The sequence below is a fragment of the Linepithema humile genome, chromosome 4, assembly GCF_040581485.1.
Source record: "Linepithema humile isolate Giens D197 chromosome 4, Lhum_UNIL_v1.0, whole genome shotgun sequence".
Lineage (NCBI taxonomy): Eukaryota > Metazoa > Arthropoda > Insecta > Hymenoptera > Formicidae > Linepithema > Linepithema humile.
This window is the reverse complement of record NC_090131.1, coordinates 30,364,073-30,387,605: the sequence shown is the minus strand read 5'-3', so window position 1 is coordinate 30,387,605 and position 23,533 is coordinate 30,364,073. Positions and strand designations below refer to the sequence as shown.

Below are 23,533 nucleotides of genomic sequence, written 5' to 3'. Positions count from 1 at the left end.
AACGCATGGCTTGCAAATACGGAAATATCCTGCAAGAGACACATGCAAGGTTGTAAACTGTAAATGCAATGATGGTAATCATCTAACGGAGAATGGTTATTGTTTTATATTTCGTTTTATATTTATTTTCATCATTGTGTGCCGCTCTCTCTCTCTCTCTCTCTCTAACGGGTTATTGTGCAGTTTGCTATTTTACGTAAAATAAACTTAGAGTATTGAACTTTTTGTGGCAAAAAAGTTGTTTCAAGAAATGATTAATGCGCTAGTGTCAATTTCGATGTACATAAAATTTATATAAAGGATTGTAGATATCTTTAATTACCGATATGACTCTTAGTATTTCTTGTGTAGCTTCTCGTAATTAAAATATTAATTAATAAATTTCATTATGTACACATGTTTGTTAGCATTTGCTATTGCGTATATTTTTCGATTTACTCTGTATCAATCACTTTGTCACGCATTATTGATTGCTTTATACAGATGCACGTGTGCATGACTGCTATAGAAGTGGTTCATTCGTGGGCACTGATAGAGACGAGCAGCAAACAAAATTGCAGCAACAAGGGCGTGTGCAGTTATTTCGGGACAAGGACGAAGAGCATCAACCTAATCTAATAACGAATATGACAATGATTCACAAGGATATTTCTTTGCAATTAAGAGATACATTAAAAATAATACCACATTAAGACTATTTTTAATAATTCATTAAATATTCAACAACATATGTAATTATAAAAGCTTTATATAAAAGCAAAAAAATAAAAATTTCATGAATATATCAATATCAGATCAGATTATTTTTTAAATTATTTTTAATCAAAATAAATTTACATTAAAATGCGAATTATTCTTTGGTAGTGTTGTTTCTGTTACTCAAATATCAAATATCAAGACGCGTAATTTTTTTAATGCATTCTGTTACTCCGATAAATTTGATTGAAGCTGATAAGTGAAGTTAGGATGACGATAATTAAAAGGTTTGTTGGTAAATTACTGATTTTAAATAATAATTAGGAAATAAAATTTTAATGAAATAATACAATTTTTGTTGCCCGTTTTACACTTTCTACATGTTGATAATTTATGATACTAATCTCGAAAAGAATGCTCATGGACGTGAAAGTCAGAATTTCTGATGTTGAGACTTTTTGAATTTGTTCCAAAGTTACAAAGTCTACTCGGAATTGCAGTGAATCACGAGATAGATGCCACATCCCATTATACCGCTAACTCATCAACCTTGAAACGCCACACGATAGTCTGCAAAGAAAAAAAGGAACAAGTATCCATTTCCTTGTTTCTTAGTCGAAGGCTATTCTTGAAGTATGAGCAATAGTTGTAGTGGTTTTAGTGATTTCACTGCAATGATAAAGAAGTAACTTTTTATGAATTAGAAATATAATAATTTTGGCGAAAATTAATCATATTTCTAATTCTTTATAATCAACCCTCTTTCTCTATTACAAATTAAAAGTACTACTTAAAAAACCTCTCCTTATTAATTATTTTATATTTATTACTGTATTAAATATAAATACATATCAAAAGTAAATAGTTTGTGATATATTGCTATATTTTTATTTTGAAAATAACATTATCTTTTACATTATTACGAATATTTTACTGTCGATCGTAAAGATGCTTGTTTTATGTTCACAGAATATTAATCTGATATTTATTTGCATTCATTAAAATACGGGTTTGCAATGTTTTTGGTGCATAAAATCATTACTTGTTACATGAGAAAGAGATATTCGTTGCAGATATTATATTGGTGTAATAATTATTTGTGCGTGAATTTTTAAATAAAATAACCTGAATATATTGTATCGTTTGCTTAATAAATAATACTATGGCAAAAATAGACAAATTTAATATACGGAATACTGCGGACAATTAATTTATCATCATATAAAAATGTTCGAAATCGATAACATATACATGACGTTATATAATTTTGAGATCTTACGATTCATTGTATTGAATGTAAGAACTGTATTTAACATTATAAACTTTTATTTTTTTATGTTAGATTTGAATATAATTTTTAACAATAAAAATAAAAAATCATGAATATTTTCTTATCTGAAATAAATTTCTCGTTGAAATTCTACAAACATTATAATAAGTATATTTAAAATTAGGAACTTTTGCGTTTTCTAGAGAGATCATTCTTATGACTTGGACGTAATTTTCAGAGGCAAGGGTAGAAAAACCACAGATACTGTGTTAACAATGGTTACTCGTTTAAAAATCGGTGCGTGAAAATTGCGCGAATAATGTACCATCGCCGGAACGAGCACAGGTGTGGCTCGTTTAGGTGGCAAAAAGCACGTCATGTTCAACAAAATTCAGCAAAGTTCAGTACATTCAGCAAAATCTTTTCAAAAAGCACGTCGTGGCAATCAAATCAGCGCGGTATTCTTACTTGGAAACGCAAGAAAGAGAGAGGAAGAAAATAATGATTTGAATGTGATTTAAAAGCGACGTACTTTTAGAACGAAACAAAGAATTGAGACAGAAGCGTCATAGAAGTACTTCTTTGCAGTGCAGAAGCGATGTGCACAGCGATGGCCTCAATTGCAACCGTTTGAACCGTTCGCCAGCTGATCGCCTATTAGCAAGAGGTAGCGCGCGCAAATACGATGTATTTGTTAGATTAGAAAGTACAGATCTCATCTAGCAAAGTGGCTGAATCTAGTAACATCTGAATGACGCTGAAAGAGGTCGACCTATCTCTTTCTTATCATCGTTCTCTTATCGATTTTTATAGTTCGCTGATTTATCTCGAATACGCCGCGATTAATTCTAAGCGTATGGAATATTCTCGCTGTTTTATTTCAACTGGTTCCTGCTAATTCAGCGACGTTTCGCACAAACTTAACATAACATTCTACCTGACATAACTTAACATAACAATATAATTATCTACATTAGCCAAAGATAGGATTTATTTATCGTATAAATACTCGGCGCATCGGTATGTTATACCACTATTTTTAATAACAATCAAAAGAATACGAGTGATTTAAACGTATTTTGAATATTCTGTGTCTCATTATTAAATATCAAGAAATAATATTTATATTAAATAACTCTACATTATTATGTATGTGATAAATGACTGCCGAAGCTGAAACTTTCTATAGTTCAATTTATAATAGCGAAACGTGATATCCGATACGATCGCAAGAAACGAAACCTTTCGATTTCAGTCTTTGTCCTCGCACGGAGATCCACAGGAGAGTGTATCCTTCAGGCACACTTTCGCACGCGATAGAGTTCACTTTCTCTCGGCGCTAGATCGCTACTGTGCTTTTTATTCGCGGTCAAGCAGCTGCTTCGTGGTTGGTTGATCCTGTGCACGCCCGATCGGTTCCTTTATCGTAACGTTGAAGCGGCCAGCCTCGCCTGCGGTGCAATGACCGTCTAAGTGATTCGACTAACGTTTTCTAAGCGACGATTCAAAGAGAAGCGCTCGTCTTCCCTTCGCCTTTTCCCCTTCTTTTCTCTTGGCCCTGCCGATTGAATTTCTTCTTTCTTTTCCTTATCGACGTCTTGCTCTTCGGAATTTTCGCGAGCTCTCGCTGACACCGATCGTCGTCGCTCGAATCCAATTCGATTTTATTCGCGTCGTCTGATCAGATGTAAATCACCACGGTGCCGTCGTTGAAAAAGATTGTTATGCGAATCTCTTGTTTGACTCTGGACGACATGTCGCCAATAGCGATACGACAATCCCCGTTAAATTCCCGCTACCGGATCAAAGATTAAGAAGTTGAATCTAAGTGGTGGACATTCTTTCGGTCGGTTCCTTTAATTTCCGCTTCTTAAACATTCGGCATACAACACCTCGTCACACTTCTCTATGTAAATCGTACGTTTGATCGCTTACGATACGACGCGAGTTAATAAATCTTCCATTCAAGTCTGAATAGGCACTAAAGCGTTCGTCGAGGCGACGTGCCGGGATCAAGGGTACGACATTCTGGCGTCGACGGCAGCGTTGATTCCCTCGTCAGAGGCATCGTCGGCCTTTCTCTCGGACGCAGCACTCGAATTATGACGATGATTAATCGCGCCGTTGCCGCGTCGATCGAACATTCGCGAGAATCCAACGGGTAATTTAAGAGAGACAGCCGTTACGATTTATACCACCAACACACTATCATCAGCACATGTAGATTCTTCTATTTAACGGTGCTCGCAACCTTGTCGTGGTAAAAAACGTTCTTGTATTTCCTTGAATTCCACGAGATAATCTAAAGTGAAAATTGATCTTATTTTAAAACGTCAAATCGGAAATAAGATTGTTAGCTTGTCGATTTAAACAGTGTATCTCGTTTGCGCTGCCAAGCTTGGCAATTTCTCGACGTAATCTAGAACGGCATTGTACTATTTTAAATCTAGAAATTGGAGCACAGAGATAAAAGTTTGACGATATTTTCGTAACCTGGTTTATTCAGACATTATCGTTGATGTTGTAAAATCCTAGTTACAACCCCCAATTTAGCCATTTCTTCAAATTATGTACAAGTATTGTTCTATTTTCAATCTCAAAGTTCGACTCTCGAGATGAAATTCATGCGGTGTGTAAAAACAAACTGTAGTCAGATATAGCTTGGCGATTCGATTGGTGTTGGAATTTCGTGATGATCGTATTGCGTTTACCGGCAACTCGTTGCACGAGGCATCGTGGATGGCGTCGAGCGAAACTGACTCGAGTCTAGAAAACGCGTGCGCTTTTGACACACGCACGAACGAACTCCTTGCACTCTTCTTTTGGGAGCTTTTTGTCTTGCGTGTATGTTCCACGAGAGTCGCGACGCTCCAACTGGAAGCCGGCCACTTCTGCGCTTAGATTTATATTTAAACGACCGAGCGCCGCTGACGCGAAGACATCGACGCCGACGTCGACGCATCGTCTTTCCCAATGCGTCGACCGGGCGTCGACGAGTAGAAAGAAGAAGAAACACGAAGGAAATACCAATATGAAAGAAAACAATTTCTGCTTGCGCGAGAGTGTATAAATATTTATAAGATAATGATATACTTTCGTGCCTGATATAATGATACCACGTTAAAAAAAAATATTATTCGAAAAAAAGCGGCAAGTTTCGAAAATTTATGTATAAAAATATAGATATGCGATAAAGTGGACAGTTACATAATAATTCTCAAGCCGATCATATCGTTTATCATTTTAAACATATTCGGCATTTTTTTTACTTAAGAATAATTAAAAATTTCAAACATGCAAGAATCTCGGACTTTTTAGAGGGGTGGTTATATTTCTTTCATCGGCATTTGCGATTAGATTTTTTTAGTCTCGTTACATTTCTTTTGTGATATTTTGGTACAATATACAAAAATTTACGCATACACACATGCATGCGCGCGACGCGGCGTGAAGCGTTGGAAAATCCGTGCTAATAAAAGAACGTATAAACTTCGATGCCGCAGGATCGCGGACCTCCCACGCTGGCACGCATTTGCCCGACACTTTAAACCGGACCGGCCACGTGGTGAACGAACGTTTAACGATTCGCAACGCAACGGAAAGTTGTACAAAGCCGTCTATGCAGCTGAACCGCATGTGTGCATATCAATCGTCGGTACATTAATCGCTTGATTTATTAATCGAGAGTCATTATTATTCCGTATTTAATTTGAAATAAAGTCTTTTCTTTAATGTAACATTAATTCAATTTCACTGCAAAAATTTATGTGTTAAAAATTCGCTAAAGCTCACTTCGCAGAAGCAAAATTACAATCAAAGCTAAAATCATCTATGAATTTTGAAACATTATCGGGCATTTCACATATCTTGGTTAAATATTTCTGTATTTCTGATCTCTCAGTTTCATTGTACGATATACGAACACTCGCACACTCACAATCAGTTCTACAAAGACAGAAACGATTATTATACGCGCACACTGACCTCAATCAAAATGAATGAATACGAATTGGTTCTTACATGAAAGCGCATGGGCACGTTCGACCTTGATCGATAAATATCGAAGGAGAGACTGTATCTCCTCGTGCCTTCGTCTCGTCACGCTCGTGATACGTTCTCTCGCTAAGGAAAGGAAATCCCAAAGGGATATCTCGAAGGTCTTGAATGCTCGGCGTTCCGGTACGCCGCGCCGTTTGAATCCTCATGAGAGAGCGAATCCTCCTTTTTCTGTTTTACCCGTCTGCCCACGCGCTCGTACTACCTACCGCCCATTCGCAAAAGAGATAAAAAGACAAAAAGATATAGGAGCAGTGGGAGAGAGAGAAAGATATATCTAGGCTGAAGAAACGAGTGAAAAAGAAAAGAGTCAAATACGAAATCGAAGGAGAGAAAGCGTGATATATGAAGAAAGAATCGGTTTGTGTGTGCCTATTCGTGTGAGGGAGAACATTGCGCCGATATCAGGATGTAGGGTTTCGGGGTACGCCCAAAGGGTCATCACCCTTTCCTGGCAAACCTCCTCCCTGCTTGTGTGCGTGCCGTCCTCCTCCCGTTTTCTCTTTTGCCGGACGGTCCTCACTCCGTCTTTCTCATACTCCCAACGATGTACCCTTGTGACGTGCACTTTTACTCGCTGGCGCGTCTCCAGGGACGAAGAAATACGATTCGCCCCGCGAGAAAATGGCGTAATTATATACGAGGGTGGGAAGGAGAGGAAGGGCATAAATCACAACGGCGAGGAAGCAACGGGGCATGCAAGACTTGGGCGAGGAGTCTCGCGCATCCGCCGAAAAGGCGGCTCGAAAAAGAATTCCAGAAACTACTTTTCTCCTTGGAACCGGGAAAAGATGAAAACTTTAAGAAGGCTAAGGGGACGCTATTGTTCATGTCTTTCGCGACATTTGTGGAGGAATTACTTTTTTACTCGTTTTATTGGAATTATTTGTACCTCGTCCCTCGTCCTAAGGAACAAATCCCTATTTAATCAAGAAAACAAATCTCACTAAAAAAGCTCTCCTCTCTTCGGCTATTCCGCTTTCATAATCGCGAGAGAACGTTGCTGCGTCACGGACGACTATTTGTGGTGCAAGGTTCAATATCCTCCTCATTACGATGGCGTCACTTCAGAAGGGAGTCGCTCGCGTGACTCGCTTCTTGATAACGTGACTGACAGCCGATTCAAGCCCCGCAGATTATACCATAACGATACGGGTGCAATGAGCTCGGCATGATGTCGTTGTTTTTCGTAATCGCTCAATGCGATGTAGAAGAAATTTTGCAACACGACTATTATATACGATAATTACTTGAATAATAAAATAATCGTCTCGATATATCTTTTCATTCGAATTGAAACAAAAATGCAAGTCTCAATGGAATCTCGAAGGAAATCCTTAATTCTGATGAAATTTTAGCAAATAATAGCATCCATAATCCACGTGAATAGCGATAAAATTTGCCGTACGTTATAAGTGAGTTTTAATATTAATCTACGATCGCTAATGATAGCCTGTGCGCCGCGAAGCGTTAACGTAAAATTGCAAACTGCTTCAGCGTTATTTATTGTTGTAAGCCAGCGTTTGTAGATACAGATCGGCCGCACGAACGTGTAATTACGAATTTGCGTAACGGAACAATCAATATGCGCGAGTCTTCCGATGTATCGATCGCTAGCCGCATGTTCAAGGAAATTAATAATGGTAAAATGATAGGAAATGCATATCACATGCTTATACATCGTATTCATGCATATGTACATCGATGGAAATGTACATTATTTTTTCTGCAAATCCAATTTGTCATAAACACAATTCTTCTTGTAAACAAATACCCGTAAATCATTTTAAAATTGAAGTCTTCCTTCTGTTCCTAAAATTTATTTTCATTCTTCTCTTGCCATATTATTTGTTACAAACAGTACTCACAATTAGCATACGACGATTTAATTAGATTTCTATTTCTCTAATTTGCTTTTTCTTTCGTGAAAATACGAAGAATTGCATTGATCGTAATAAAGGTTCAAACTTTTTCCGTTCCCAGGATGCTGAGAAGCTAAAGATCATCATAATTAATAGGACGACAAAATCCTGTTGAAATTTCCTTCTTATTTTCAGAACGGAAGCCTGAGTTTGCGGATTCGACGTCGGAGACAGTGATAAAAAATTACACCGGAGGACTTTTGTGTCTCGTAATTAACGAGCGGCATTTTCAATTATTCTAATGAGGGTAATGATGTCACGAGGCTACTCTGAGAATCTCGGAACCGGTTGTCAAACATTATCGACACACACATGCGCGCACGCAATTATTTTTCCAATTTCTCTCTCTCTCTCTATTATTTTTCTCTTTTTTTCCAACATTGTTACTTTTTACATACCCAAGACTTTTTCATGCGGATTTTTCTTCGTTGCGAAAACGCATCGTGCGCGCGTATATACATACGTGTGTGAAATCGCTCTCCTAATAAAATAGATTTAATCAGTTTTATGACCGTAGAATTTTTTCAGATTCCTGACATACAGGCACATGGATATGGTTTTCTGTATTACGCTGGTTGCGTATTCGTGCGACTTCAACAATCGCCGCACGACCGGATACAGTGCGTGTGATAATAATGCGGTCGTTATTCCTGATATGCAACGTGAAAATAAATGTAGAATGCAGGTTACGAGTTCAACGATGTCCGGCGAGCGAGCGTAAAGTTTACGCTTGAAAATCATAATTTATGTATGATAATGCGACTTAGTTAAGTGATATAATAGTCTCATTTATCTTGTACATTGTGTGTGCGTTTGTTTCCGTGTACTTGTAACTCTTGCAATGGTCATTATTATATAAATCTGATAAAGTTTCGTAGTTTACGGCGTGGCACAAATAGAAAAATGTTAATAATAAAATTTGAATAGTTTAAATTTTGGCCTAAACAATATCTGCACGAAAAATAGACGAAATGTTCCTCCGTAGAACGATGCCATGACGTATCAAGCTCCTTTCTAATTTTAGCGTTGAGTGCAAATCCTACAAATAAAAATAACATTTCTGCGACTTAGGCCGATGTTAAAGAATCTTGCTTCACCCGACGTAAATATACGCGGCGCCCCTTCGTTATTTTGCTCTCGCAGACTCGATGAGAGAGGTAGGACGGGGTCGAAGGGAGAGCTAAACAAGTTCCCGCCGTCCTCCACGCGATGGTCGAGTAGACGACGGGGGCGCCGTGACGGGGTTATGTGAGGGCGAGAAAGGTTAACGCGATCTTCTATGCGAGGGTATACGGAATATTGATTCGCGCCGGTGTTAGGAGCTTTTCCGTAGATGTACATCCGAGAAAGAGAGATGCAAATACATACATACGGGGTGTCATAACGTGTCATTGAAAAATATTTTCAAGAATCGTTACTTTATTAGCAAAAATTCTATAGCAAACATTCTGTTATTTATTGCAAGTTTCTCGTGTGTATTTATTTTAATTACTTTTTAAATGCTTATTTAACTTGCATATGTAAAATTTTAAATGCTCAACTACATATTTTAAAAATAAATAAAATAAATTTAATTTTTTGGACATTAAAGCTTGACATTTAAAATTCGAATAAATCTCTGTGAAAATGCAGTTTAATTGAAATTAATTAGAAAAAATAGATTTTCTGTCAAAAAAATGGAGATATAATATAAATTTAAAAAATTGATATCTAGATAATCGTTAGATTCAAAATAAAAGTGAATTAAAAAGTCAGTCGTCTGCAAAATCCAATTTAAATATAAAATTATATCTAAAGCAGATTTGTATATTATAGACTCCATTTAAAGGTCTTCAATTGTCATATTCATCTTTCTTTAAAAAACATTTCTATAAAAACCATCTTACCTTATCTTAATATAATTTTATTTGATTTAAAATATATATTCAAAAAATAAAGCCCTCTTTCAGTAAAGAAATAATAAATTACCGCAGAGATAAAACTAGTTCCAAGTATACAAAAAACAATCTTATTAAAAAGAAAGTTTTTACACAATGATGACGAGACACCCTGTATAGTATCGTACATGAACGCCCTTCGTACACTGACGAAGTACACCGACGAAGTACCACCCTTCTGTTGCCAACCGGGCATCGATCCAACGAGCGACCAAGTTTCTTCTCGGTGTACCAAGAAGCATCTCTCTTTCTCTCTCTCTCAGTGCACTCATTTCCTTCCGCCAGTAGCTTCCTTGCTGAAAGGATTTGCGGGAGTACGAGATGTGGAAAGAGCACGGAAATATAAAAGTAACGGCGAATGTGGGCCATTGTAGCTCAGAGACACAGACTTATTCGATGTCGAGTGCTATTTCCATGCCAATCGAGATGTGCTCATTTGATGCACAGAAGAGTAAGTCGAGAGAGGTTTAACTTTCTCTCTCTCTCTCTTTCTCTTTCTGAAAATGGTTTCTGTTTACAAATTCTTAATTTTCACAAAGCTATCGAAATCGAATTTTATAAAAGATAATTTTGAAGCAAAAGCTCCGATTTGGATTTTAAAGAATGAAAAAATATTCGTTGACTATGATGAGCTTTTGAAGCTTAATCTTTTAATTGAGAAAATTGAAAATTAAATAAGTAACAAAAATTAATTTAAGATGACTTAATGAAATTGTTACTCAAACGTGTACCTGTGCTTTTAAGATCTCTTTCATACATTCTAACAAAAAAAGCTTTCAAATTTTTTACAGTCACATAAAACGTACACAAATATAGATAAAACGTAATGAAATATGCACTAAAGAAAATGTATACACACGCTAGTTATAGCATGGAATAGCGGAGATGCATTTGATAAACAGGATGCACTTTTCACGAAGCACTTTTCATACTTTACTCGAAAATACTTCAGTTAGAAGAATATTTCAAACGTGTGAATCAAAAGTGTTGCATGTGTTACATCTTCACTTTGCATTATCTTTTATTCTGACTTTTAACTTGAAATTTAATGTCAAACGAGTAAACTCATAGTGGTAAAATTAATTCGTATAACTTTTCAAAAATATTTTATCCTTTCTCTATTCTGTCTTATTTCACAATTAAAAATTAAAATAGAAATATATATTTAAATACTGAATAATAAATTTTCTATTATGTTATGTATCATAACGATTATAAAGCTATTTTAAAGTTGTCACAGCTTTATCACTAAATCTGGTAAAAGATTGAGAATTATTACGTTTATTTCCTTTCTTTTATTTCTTTAACATCATCTGCAGTGTTTACTTGCACTTTGTACATCGTACGAAAAAAACCCGCAAATTCCGCGAATAAATCCTTATTTGTCGATCGTCATGATGGTTTACCTTGTGCCAGATCTCAAATCGACGTTTCTCCGTTTCGTTCTAATTTATCGTCAAATGCGGCGTGCGGTTGTGAGTCACACGCCGCCGACAAGAGATCAGAACGGACGTTCACGCATATTGTCGCACGCGCGTACATGTCTTTGCCGTGAGCGCCGCCGGACAACGCGTAAACAAAACGTGCCTCTTAGCAAGGGAGCTCGAAGAGTGCAATGACCCACGCCATTGTGTGACGTAGCTTTCGGATCAGCTGACGGCGCGAGACGCGTCGTTTGCTTATCGCGCGCACAGTTGCCTGGCTCCGACGTTCGGTTCGCTCCAAACAAAAATACTCGCTTATTTTGCTATTACGAGGACGTCTATGTTTTTTAAAAGTTTGATCGTGTGTCACAAGAAAATATCTTAAATATTGAAAATATTTTGCTTATGTAGACCATATAGATAAAAAATTGTCATTGATAAGACTATTAAAATATATATATATATAAAAGAAATTTATAGAATTTTTGCCATGTGCAATATTTATGAAAAAATATTTGATGTTTCTATGGACAAGAGTTCTTTACATCGCACACGCTACTCCGATTTTCGCAAGCGGATGTAATATTCCTGATAATCACGCTTCATGTTGTAACATCTGCGTACGTCAAGTTACTACATAGACGAGAATGTTATATTAGGTTACGTTACGTCCTTGCCATGACAGACTATTGCAAGACGCATTCGCTTTCACTCTCGCGCTGACTCAACGATGCGTAAATTAACGAAATTAAGCATTTATTTCTTTCCCTTCGATATTCTCGTGTTGCGCGAGGTCTTGCCTTCGTATTTTCGCGGTGATTCTTCGCCACGTTAACCGACTCTCTACTGCGCATCGACTCGAGTGTTAGTGACATTGATCCTTACCTTTGCAACTTCGGATTCCGTCGACGATGTGCGCTCTCTCTCCTTTTGCACCGCCGATTTAATTTTCTCCGGCCTCTTGCGACATTGCTTCGTGTTCGCTACGGAGGATTCTTCCAAACATGGGAATGTCGCTCTTCGATATCTGGACGCGATATCTTTCACCACGAAAAATAAATAAAGATTCACCGATGATCATTCAACGACGAATCTGTTGACATCTCATCAGCTGGACGTATTCGACATTTCCAACCTTTTCGTATTTTGTTCTTCTTGTCACGATAGCGGATTGTCCGGAGCAAGTGAAAGAGAGACAGAGAGAGAAAGAGAAATAGATGTATGTATATACGTATATCTCTATAGAGACAGAGACCACCGATCGAGCGAGCGACTGAAACCAAGTGAGCGATGGAATCACTATGCGCGAAAATTGGAGCAACGCGCATCTCGACGAAACACTGCACGACACGTGAGAGAGCTGCCGCATGAGTAAAAATAAACTCTGCAGCAGACGCATAGATTCTTGCGAATTGAATAACGAACGATGGCGATGGCCCGGGTGCACAATTGACTCTACAACACTAGGCACTTCTCCGCCGTTATCGGACATCAGCGGATCGGATACTCACATGACGAGGCGCGAGATGATCGAGGATATCATATTAATGGGTCTTGCGACACGACGGAACACGCGCGAACGGCTAGAAACGAGCGACTAAATGCGGATGACCGTCTGCAACACCGTTACTCACAGGTCAGCCATGTTGAACTGGCAGCTGGCTTGCTGCGCCTGTGACGTCACAGCGTGTTTTGGTCACGTGACATGTCAGGACTGTAGCTTGAAAAAGGGGGAGCAGGGTAAAATCGGCTTACTTTTAACATTTATTTACACCAGGAATTAATAATACCTTACGCTTTAAAACTTTTCGGGTCAAATATCACATCTAGATGTTATATCTAGTATATATGGACAAGTTTGCTTTCATTTATAATGAAAAAATCATTAAAATTCGTGAAAAATGTCCGAAAAAAGAACCGAGATTATACGTATAGAATACTATGTCGATCCACGAGTACAATGAAAGTTGATATGCGTGAAATACATGGTGTGCGTGTCATGCACATGCGGTGACGATTTCCTCAGGCGTTCTAAACCTCTTTCATCTTGCGATGGCATCGGCGTTTCTCTCGCACTAGCAGCGCGCGACCCGCCACACGCCTCGCGATTCGTGTTACGGCCCTAAGCACCTACTCTTGTGTCGCCCTCGTGCGATGGATAGCGGCGAAGCGAGACGCGACACAACGCGACGCTATAGATAAAGTGGGGAACTGAAAAGAGGGGAGAGAGAGCTCCGCTCGTTCTCTCGGTTCATGGAGGAGAAGTGGCGGACCGCGTCGTGGAGAGAGGAGCAAACTAAACGGGTAGGAGAGGGGAGGGTGCACGGGCCGCGGGAAGGAGCTTCGCCTCCCTGCCGTCCGCCCGCAGTGTGCGCTACGCGATATCACTGGCCGGTCATGTGTGTGTCATTCTCACGTTTACACTGGTACCGTTCGAAATCCTTCGTTACCGCGCTGGCGGTGTTGATATTGCTGCCGTAATCGTCAACCACTGTGTAGTGCGTCATGTCCGGTGTTAAGCCGGGTGTGCACCCCGGAAGTTGAAAGTGTGTCCGGTCAGTTGATCATTGCGCGCGGACGTCAACAGTGCTGGCGGACAGAGAAGAGGGACGTCGTGATCGCTACCTCTCTTTCTCTCTGCCTGGGCCGATCGTCGAGATATATATCGATAGGTAAGAAAAAATAGCGCGCGTGCACAAGCGAAGTCGCGAACTCTCTCGTCGTAAAAACGCGCGCGCCGGGAGAGCGAAGAGAAAACACCGTGAAGTAAGGCGCGCAAACGGCGATCACACTGGACAGTGAGAGGGCGGGAGAAACACATTTGAAGTCGCGCGACGAGTGTGGCGCGGCCGTTTTTCGCGGAGAGAAGTCTCTCTCGTGCGCGTCCGGACGCAAGGAGTGGCTGTGTATTGTGTTGCGTGAAGGAAGAGAGGAGAGAGAGAGGATACGAGTGACCGGCCGTCGCCTCATGGCCCTGTTATTGGATAGCCCTTCGTGATCGCGGCAGGAAGAGATCGGCCGCGGAGTGATGCTTTGTGCCATCGAGAAATAGTGATCATTTGCGAAAGAGTCCGCCGCCGCCGCCGCGTCCCCTCCCTCGTGCGCGGTGTATTGCGTGTGCTAGTTGTTGTTTTTCTTTTCTTTTCGGGGGCGAGGCACGCTCCTCGGAGGATAGAAGGAAAAACCGGGTCGGTGACAGCAAGGGGCCCGGGGGCGGGAGAGTGAAGTGAACTAGAGAGAGAGAGAGAGAGAGAGAGAGAAGACGGAAGAGAAGCAGAGACAGTGGCAAAGGGCGACAGGGGGCGTCCATTTGAGGGGTACGAGGGAGGAAGGGGACGTAAGAGGGAAAGGGTGACTGGCAAACCCGGCTGTGGCGATCCGAAGTCGCGGATTCGGCACGCCGCGGTTTACCGATCGTAATATGGCGTACAAGTTTCGCGAGGAGATCGTGGGAAAGAGGTTTCTCTCTGTGAGTGGTTTCACCAAGCTGAAGGTGAATAAGATTAGTGAGTGGGGTTGGCGTGCGGGGGTGATACGTGCTGCCAGTCACAGGGATAACGGCTGTCATGATCTCCAGGTTAGTACCTACACCTTTTCTGTTTTTCTTACAACAGATATCGAACATGCGAAAGAATAAGCGTTAGGTTGATTCTTATAGATTCGCGGGTCGATGCATGCACACGACGTTGTGTACTTCGACTTGGTGTCTCGCGCGCGCGACGCCTCGTGCCGTTTATGTTTACATTAGCGTGCGACCTTTCGTGTTTACATCTGAAGTATGCTTGCCAGTTTGACGATTATTCCACTTCGAATCACACGAGAAGCAGATTGCGACATTTTAGAAAAGACACTTTAGCGACGACGTATTATTGCAAAAGATAATCACAGTTTTTCCTTGAATTCAATTTTCAATGGTGCAAAATAGCAAAATGTAATTTGTTATTAGACTAATTGTTGCAAATCACAGATACTATTTTTATAATTTAAATTAAATATTATATTATATTGGTGTAAAATTACGATTATTAAATTATTTATAATGTGTACAATTATATTAGGTTTGCTTTTTTTGATCAACATTTAATAATTATCATTATAAAATGTTTTAATCTCTTATCACATTTTACTTTTGGAAATAATACAACGATATTTTAAATAAAGTCATTGAAGCCATTGCAAATAATATACAGATTCGGTGTTGTCAATGTTATTTCATATGCGTAAAATATAAATGATAAATTAGATAGATTAGATTAGATTTTGAACTGAACTTTGTGAAAAAAAAAATTGGAATAGAGTAACAATGGATCGCAATTTAAAATGTTAAAAATTATAACTATTTTATAGATAAAATCGTGCGAATAATTTTGAAAATTCTTATGTCTTGAATTAATTAAAACAATTTTTTAAAAAAGTAGTTGGGTGATAAGACGGTTGCTTGAAATTTACATACATGTTTTTTAGTGTGATAATTACACAGATCTTTGTATATTTTTGAAAGATACCCTTCGAAGGTTGCGCATTTTAAACAGCAGATATAGAATATTGCGAATATTCGCATAAATACTTTACCAAGTATGATGGGTTCGATGATATTATCATGTGCATCTACTTATTTAACATACATCAAACTTATATAAATCGCGAGAATGCTTTTATAATATTTATAATATTTGACAAAATTGGCAAAGCAAGGAAATAATATTTTGAGTCCGAGAAATTTGCATTATTTGTACTGAAAAGATTTGGTAGTCGCTAAAACTCAATATAATTACATAAGTTCGTCTAGGAGATCGTTCTTTTTCTTTCAAGTCAAGTCATAACTATTTCAGTTTTCGAGGACATTGCCAACTTACGTATCAACGCTATTTGCACATGCACACACGGCACTCGGTGTACATGTTTCGCGTTACTCTTGGCTGGTGATATTTGCCAATTATACTTCGTGGCCAAAGACCGCGATTATTATGCCGGTCAAGCGTAAAATCTTGGAAAATCTCTCAACGGTCGATTTTTCCATTGCTTCACGACGTGAAAACGCTCGATTTCAAAGTGATTTCAAACTGAATAAATCACACACTCGAAAAGTCATCGTCACGTCTTCGTTACACAACAAGTCGAATTTTGGAGCACTTGGACGCACACATGTGTGCGCAAAATTAATTTCAAGTATCATTGGCAATACTTATCTCTTACATAATAAAAGAAGCAGTTATCGTCGAGTATCATTTACTGGCTGAAAGAACAGTCGTTTTAATAATGATAACAGCTTTAATTCATTAATTATGTCATTTTCATAATTAACATCATTATTATTAAAAGACTTTTAAATATAGTATTTTATATGGAAACATTGCTATAATATGAAAACGCTGATGTATTATGAAAAATTAATAATATTTATCAGTAATATATTAAAATATAATTTTTTTAACGTATTTAATGAGGAATTAATGCTGTATTTCAGTTGACAATGAGTTATTTTTAAACAAATTTTAATTTGCATTACTTTAATGTATTAAGTATAACATTTGCAACCCATCAATAATATGTTTAATAACAAATTTATATTGACGAGTTATATTTCGCGTTAGTGATGATTTCTCGATAAGGTAGAAAGAAAAATAATAGCAATGTTTTAACGAGTTATTATTATAATAAATAAATATTTGCTATTTCACGAAGGACTGTTTCTCCATGACAAAAAGCAAAGAGCCATCATTTACAATTAACCCATTAACGATATATGTTGATAACAAAACAAAATATAAAATAACACTATTCAATTAATTGTAAGCTTTATTGATTCTCATATATACTGAATCCAGAATATCTCGCGATTTACATATTCTCTTTGTAAACCACGTCATTCACTCAGACCAGCAGCACCGAGTGTCAGTCGCGATGCAGTCGATCGATCTCCGACACTCGGAGTTAATAATACCAGTACTTATTCGCGGCATTCATTAGCGGGTCGCCCGGTTTCAACTATCCCTAATGGCCCTTGCGGCGTCTGCGAATTTATCGCGGCGCCAAGTATTGAGCGCCTCCCGGAATGAATTTAGTTGACATCTGTTTAGTATTTACCGCTCTGAGGGGTCAGCGACTATAAACGCGATTAGATATTCCGGGGTCATCGTCGTACGTCTTGCAATCGGCTGCGTTTTCCGGTTTTCTCGTATTGAAAAATCGCTCTCGCGCTTCTTAGCTCGTAGGAAACGTGTCGACGAACCCGGTTAATAAGAGCTCCGGCTCTTTGCCGGAGGTGAAAGTTATCGAGTCACCGCTTTAAATCTTGGCGAATAATAATTCTGGCGCGAAAGATGTATAAAGCGAAGAAAATAGATCTTCTCAAAGAAAAAAATCTTTGTCATCCCCCTTCTCTGTGTATCCCGATAGTGTCGACGATAAAGAGAAGCACCTTGAAGTATCGACAAGTCGTTGAAATATCGAACGCGGAGAAAATAGGTGTTTTATCGATAAGGGCGTACTTGTATGAGACTCGCGCGCTCGTCACCTTGAAACTTTTCTATGCTAACTTTAGATGTGAAATGATGCATAACTCAACAATGCACTATAAATCGCAGTCTGAGGCGACAACGAAATTTGAAGCGTAGTACGCGGCCGCATATTTTTTTCTGATCGCCCATTTTACTGGAAATGCTATATATCGTAAGAAAATTTGTGCAGATGGAAAAAAGGCAAAGCACTTGTACAAAAATTTTCTCTTTTACTTGCAAATATTAAAAGAATACAAAAATAGACGTACTTTGAATAACTTTTGAGGACTGTCTAATATGTGTCATTAATTTAAATCATGAATTAATTATAATCATAAATTTACAATTCAAATAGGTAATATGAGGTAAAATATAAAAAATTATCGGTGACACTTTCTGTTTATAATTCTTTCATTCTTTTAATTCCGTTTTTCGCGCATCTGCTGTGACCGCGGAGAAGCACCGTTACACTCGATGCGCGAAATATGCGAAGCGTTTCATGAAATAAAAACATTGTGATGACGCAGTGATGGCTGGAAGGTGTACGGCAGTCAGAAGGGAATAGATCAGCTAGAAAGGGGTAAAGGGACTGTTGCAAGGATCAAAAAGATATGGCTGTACCCTCAAATTATCGAAAATTCGCGATCGTGCTGCAGACCCTGAAATTTGCGGTTCACGAAACCGCGTACCGATCACGTCTCGCGCACCTAACACTTTTGCATAATTTGTATAGCGGGGTGATGTTTTTTGTTGCCGTCGAAAATTGCGGGCGAAATTCCGGGTCATACCCGACGGGGGTGTCTGCAAATTTGCGGACTGTCGATAAACACTCGCACGTGCGAAACCGATCGCAGGCAAATTTTGAAGAAACTTGTTTTCAGTGCGGTTTAAATCCCGTTTTCAAGTATCACGAATTTAACGATGTGCAAACGCGATTCTCGATGTTTGCAGACTGACATTACTTTTAAAATAAACAATGTTTCTTTCAACAGAAATGCATGTTTCGTTTATACATCGCGTAAGCGTGACGGCACGTATCAGTTTGCGCTATATCGTATGTGAAGATTTTTTTTTTATGTTACGAAATGTTACTTTTTTTATTAATGCATATTGCGTTCTATCTTATCTTATCGGGAAGAAAGTCGCTAAAGTCATGGTCATAATGTCTGTAACGAACTGTTCGAATCGTCTTGATAGTCTGACGTGCTATTTACTGTTTACACTTTATTTTCCTTGTGCGAAAAATTGAGTTTTGGACAGATTGAAAATGTTTGACAAATGTACAATCGTAGTTTGAAAATATTATATTTTCTTTTCCGAATCAAAATTGATTTTGCATTTTTAACAAGCATATTATCTACATGATTTTTAGTATTTTATAAAAATATTGTAATTTTTTTTTGTTAGTTTTCTATTGTCTATTATTATTGATGATATAATAACAAGGATAAATATTTGCGTGAAAAGATGCTTCGAATGCACACATTGTAGAAAATTCAATTATACAATCGATAATTTTTATAAAAATTTTTATAGAACATAGTTCTGTGAAAAGTTTTTAAGAAGCGATTAAAATTCCCGTAAATGACGATCGTCACTGATTAGGCAGGATGCCGATTAACTTCTGCCTTGTTCTTCCTGTGATAATTCTCCGCTAATCTACCATCAACCTCAGCATCTACTCTCATTAAAGCTTTTGGAATTCCGTGCATTTCTACACACGAGCTATCAACCGACCAGAACTTATCAGTTCGTTAGTAGATAATTAATAGGACATTTTTTCGTTTGATCATGATGTATAACGATCTTGATAATTTGAGATCGAGGTTATAATGGTATAAATAATTCTATAGATATAAATATTGTTAAGAAAAAATTTTGTTCAATAATTATCCACTATTTTATTCTATATTCTATTCTTCAAAATTTGTAGCATACACTTAGAATCATTCTATTAGATTAGAATTCTCGATTAACAGAATAAAATAGAAAAATAAAATATATTTATAAAATAAAAAATTTTCATCATATTTGAACTAGCTTGCGTAAATAAAATTTGAAGTATAAATTAGCAAACAGAAATAAATGGTAGGTTGCTCTTTTCAATAATGTTGAAGGATCAGTGCTGTTGGTTCTCCTCGTCTTTTTGCAAATGGCGAAATCGATATTGCGCTGTCGCGAAATGACGGTCTCTCGTGCTTGAAGGTAACTTACATACGTTACTGCGAAATTGCTTCCTTGAACATCCGGGTTTCTCCTTGCACTCTGCCGCATACGATGATTATTATTCGCGTTGAATTAGATCGCAGATCGAAACACATGAATACGATCGATCGTGAATGATTTCACGTAATCGGGAAAACCGGACGATTCTTTGTGCGTGCCGTATTCACCTTAAAGCTTTGGTAATAACAAAGAGACGACAGGTGCAGAGAGGTGCGTGTCGCTCTACTGTGCAACGCGGCAAATCATTTGCACTATACCTGTTCGCATTACCAGCTGTTATTTTGTAATCCTTGCAATTTATTCGTCTACTGCGTCATACAATTAGACACAGTCGATGAGTTTTCCGCGGACCACAGGTGTTTAATATACGCGGTCTGTTCTGACAAATCATCGGTGTCTTCATTTCTCGAGTAATCACTGGCAACGTTTCTTGATCTACGCTGAAACATGTTGAACACATTGAAATTATTGAAAATCTGTGTCACGATCAATTAATAGACTTTAGTCAAAATAGAACTGTGTCGCCGTTATCGGATTATTAGAAATCATGAGGAATCATTCCTAAGAATACACACAACTGATATTCTTATTTAAAAATTCTTGTATGCATCGTCTATTTGTAACAAAAAACAGATAAAAAGACAAGGCTTGAAAACATTTACATTGTGCTTTAAAATTAATTATTATCTATATAAATTAGTGTAATAAAATTACATTATACCGATACAAGAAATAACTCGTTTCGCACGGGTAGTTTCAATTGCCGAGGCACGGAGTTATTGTTTGAGATGTTCTCGTGTTCACGTGTTCACGTTCAATCTGTGTTCATAGCGTGACAACTACGAAACTTTAAATTAAACGAGTCTGCCGCGGAATGTTGCACGTGTATGTCGCACAAATATTTGCCTAGTCGTTTAGTATGAGTCCCGTTATTGCATTGAGGGCCCTCTATCGCTATCGGTCGTATTTTAATATTAAAATATGAGTGCAACGGCCGCGATACGGCCAGAAGACGCGCTCCGATGCGCGCCCTACAGGATTCGCGTTATTACAGACACAGAGTACAACGAGGAGTAGAACATGTATTCCACGTTCAAGGGCTTTTTGATACATATACTTATAAAAAGGGGAATGATATATTACAAGAATTTTTAACCAACATTACAAGATGACGAAAAGAATCAGTAATAATACAGCAAACTGTTAAATATTTATTTTTTATATATATATTAAAGTACAGATTTAATTATTTAAAGAATGAAAAATTTAACTTACTTAAATTGAAACAGAAGAGAATGTGAATAAAATAGAATTTATTATATAATATATTAAATTCTCATTCATGATTCTCATTCTGACTCTTTATATGAATGGATAAATTACTGATTAAAGTCAAATGAACTATTAAGAAGGGCAGGAGAAGGAAATGCAAGGAACATTTCTCCGTTTTGCTTTATCTTTGTAGACGACTGTCTCCGGCAATAGAAATATTTCGTCCTCCTATTTATCCTTCAATGTTATTACGCAATGAGTCACCCACGCTGTGACTGCGTTGTGCCACTTTCCTCATTCGGTGAATTTGAAATGTCTCTTTAACGGCTTTTCTATTTAGCTAAATCGTGAAAATGGCATTTTTCCTTGAAAAAAAAAAGTATTTCTTATTTCGTAAAAGCTAGTTTACCGAGTCCGTTTTTTACTTGACATTTTTGTTACATTCGACTATATCAATATTAATTAGCGCTAATCCAATTTTTGTATTTTTTTTACCTTGTCGATAGAGAATTATTATTTAAAAAAGTACACATGCTCTGTGGACTCGATAATTAAATTAAGTAACATTGTACATTAATTTAGAATAATCACGTGAGAACTGAGTTTGAATTGCTTCAAAATTGACTTGTACTATGACAATCGATATCATCGCAAATATTCATTGATAAATCATGCGATCACGCTTTAACCCTGCCGCGTACAATATAAAGTTTTATTGGTTTCGGCTTTATAAAAGCGTGATTAATATCTCGGATGGCACTTTGCCCAAGCAAAAACAAACGCGTCGTACTATGCGCATGTAATTATCATTCTTTCGAAGACTCAATGAGTCGGTTGAATAATTAGGGAAAGTGATATATAATTAATTTCTGTCCCCGAGTGGAATTTGTATAATTTACCCAGACTTATTCCGAAACAGAACAATAATTTCTATATTGCGAGTAAAAAATCAGACATTGTGTAGGTATTTATTTTATGAAATATTTGAAAGACATTAGCGTCCTCGTCCGCGAGCGCGACGCAGCCCTGTCTATTCGACGGTGGCTTGTTGTAAACAATGACTTGGTGTCCGACCCAGATTCTAAGCCCACGTAGAAAGCGGACTCGCTTGCATAATCCTAAGTGCGGCGCGCGTACCCGCGCGCGCGGCATATGCATTCATTCTCCGGCGTGTGTAGTACGTGCAGACGGTTTGCTCACACTTGTATGTACGTCACCTATACACCTACGCGTACGTCTGGATCCGTACTGCTATCGAGTTGGCCATCGGGCATACGTAACGAGAACTGGACAGAGGTATTTGGTACCGTGATGAGGAACGCGAAAGTTTAGGTTCTTACGGTAGACTAATCAAAAATATACATCATTGAAATTAAATTCGAATATTTCTTTGGTAAAATAATACATAATTTCTGCTGGAGTGGAATTCGTACAATTTCTTCAAATTTATCCAAAAGTAGCAACGATAAAATGCTTAATTATAGTATAGAAAACGTAATAGAATATTTTAGGGTTTTCGAAAATAATTGACAAAAAATATGCTGTCTACAAAAATACGAAAGTATAACCATTTTACTAAATAACAGGTCTAAAAATACTGCCAAAGTACATTAAATTATATTAAACTATTAGAATTAGAGTATGTCAAAGTATGCGAATGTATATCATGTATATATGGTAACTCTCTAATTTTACACAGAACTTTCTGCAAAAATCTGTTAATTTTTTATTTGATTCTATTTAAATATATTAACGTAAGTCAAATGTGTCAAATTAGAGTCAGAATTTTGAGAAATATTTTAATTTTTTAATATAATTAATATATATATTCTTTGATTGTTTAAATTCGTCCACTTGTTAATAAAAGTGATTAAAGAATGACATTTCCGAAACTGACTTTAGCACGAAATTGAGTTTATTTTGAAATTAAGTTTTATTATTCAAACATTAATACATAATTTCTTTTATCGTCATATTCCTCTTTTAGCAAGCATTTTTTGCCTGTATTCGTCTCATGGTACATTTTAGCATGCCTTGCGATATTTGTACGTATGCATCTTCGCTCGTTCTGTCGATATCTAGGAGGGAAGAACCGTTCCCGTTAGCTCAGCACTTTCACCCGGATCATCACGACCCAGATGATCGCGTCCCTCTAACGGTGCGCAGCGCCTTTTCTCTCTTTCTCCACCTCCTTACCCTCCGCCATCGATTTCTCGCGAAAAACTTTTCC

At 37.7% G+C, this 23,533-nt stretch overlaps 2 protein-coding genes and 1 long non-coding RNA gene across 4 annotated transcripts in view; 1 reads left to right on the top strand and 2 right to left on the bottom strand.

The window, feature by feature from the left end:
• LOC105671082 (uncharacterized) overlaps positions 1-12,999 on the bottom strand; it is a 28,947-nt gene extending 15,948 nt beyond the window's left edge. Inside the window, exon 1 of one of the 2 annotated variants that reach the window (XM_067352896.1) lies at positions 12,817-12,999. In XM_067352896.1, the coding sequence (XP_067208997.1) occupies positions 12,817-12,848 (32 nt within the window). In that variant the 5' untranslated portion in view covers positions 12,849-12,999. The other variant, XM_012364960.2, reaches the window with a different exon arrangement.
• On the bottom strand, positions 1,014-12,184 carry LOC136999282 (uncharacterized). Its single transcript, XR_010889659.1, has 2 exons — positions 4,678-12,184; positions 1,014-4,268 (listed from the first exon to the last, which is right to left on the bottom strand). It is a non-coding gene; the product is annotated as an uncharacterized lncRNA (long non-coding RNA).
• A 655-nt stretch (positions 13,000-13,654) lies between the features above and the next one.
• Kdm3 (Lysine demethylase 3) overlaps positions 13,655-23,533 on the top strand; it is a 252,626-nt gene continuing 242,747 nt past the window's right edge. Inside the window, 1 exon segment of the mRNA XM_067352917.1 lies at positions 13,655-14,882. Within this exon segment, the coding sequence (XP_067209018.1) occupies positions 14,727-14,882 (156 nt within the window). The 5' untranslated portion in view covers positions 13,655-14,726.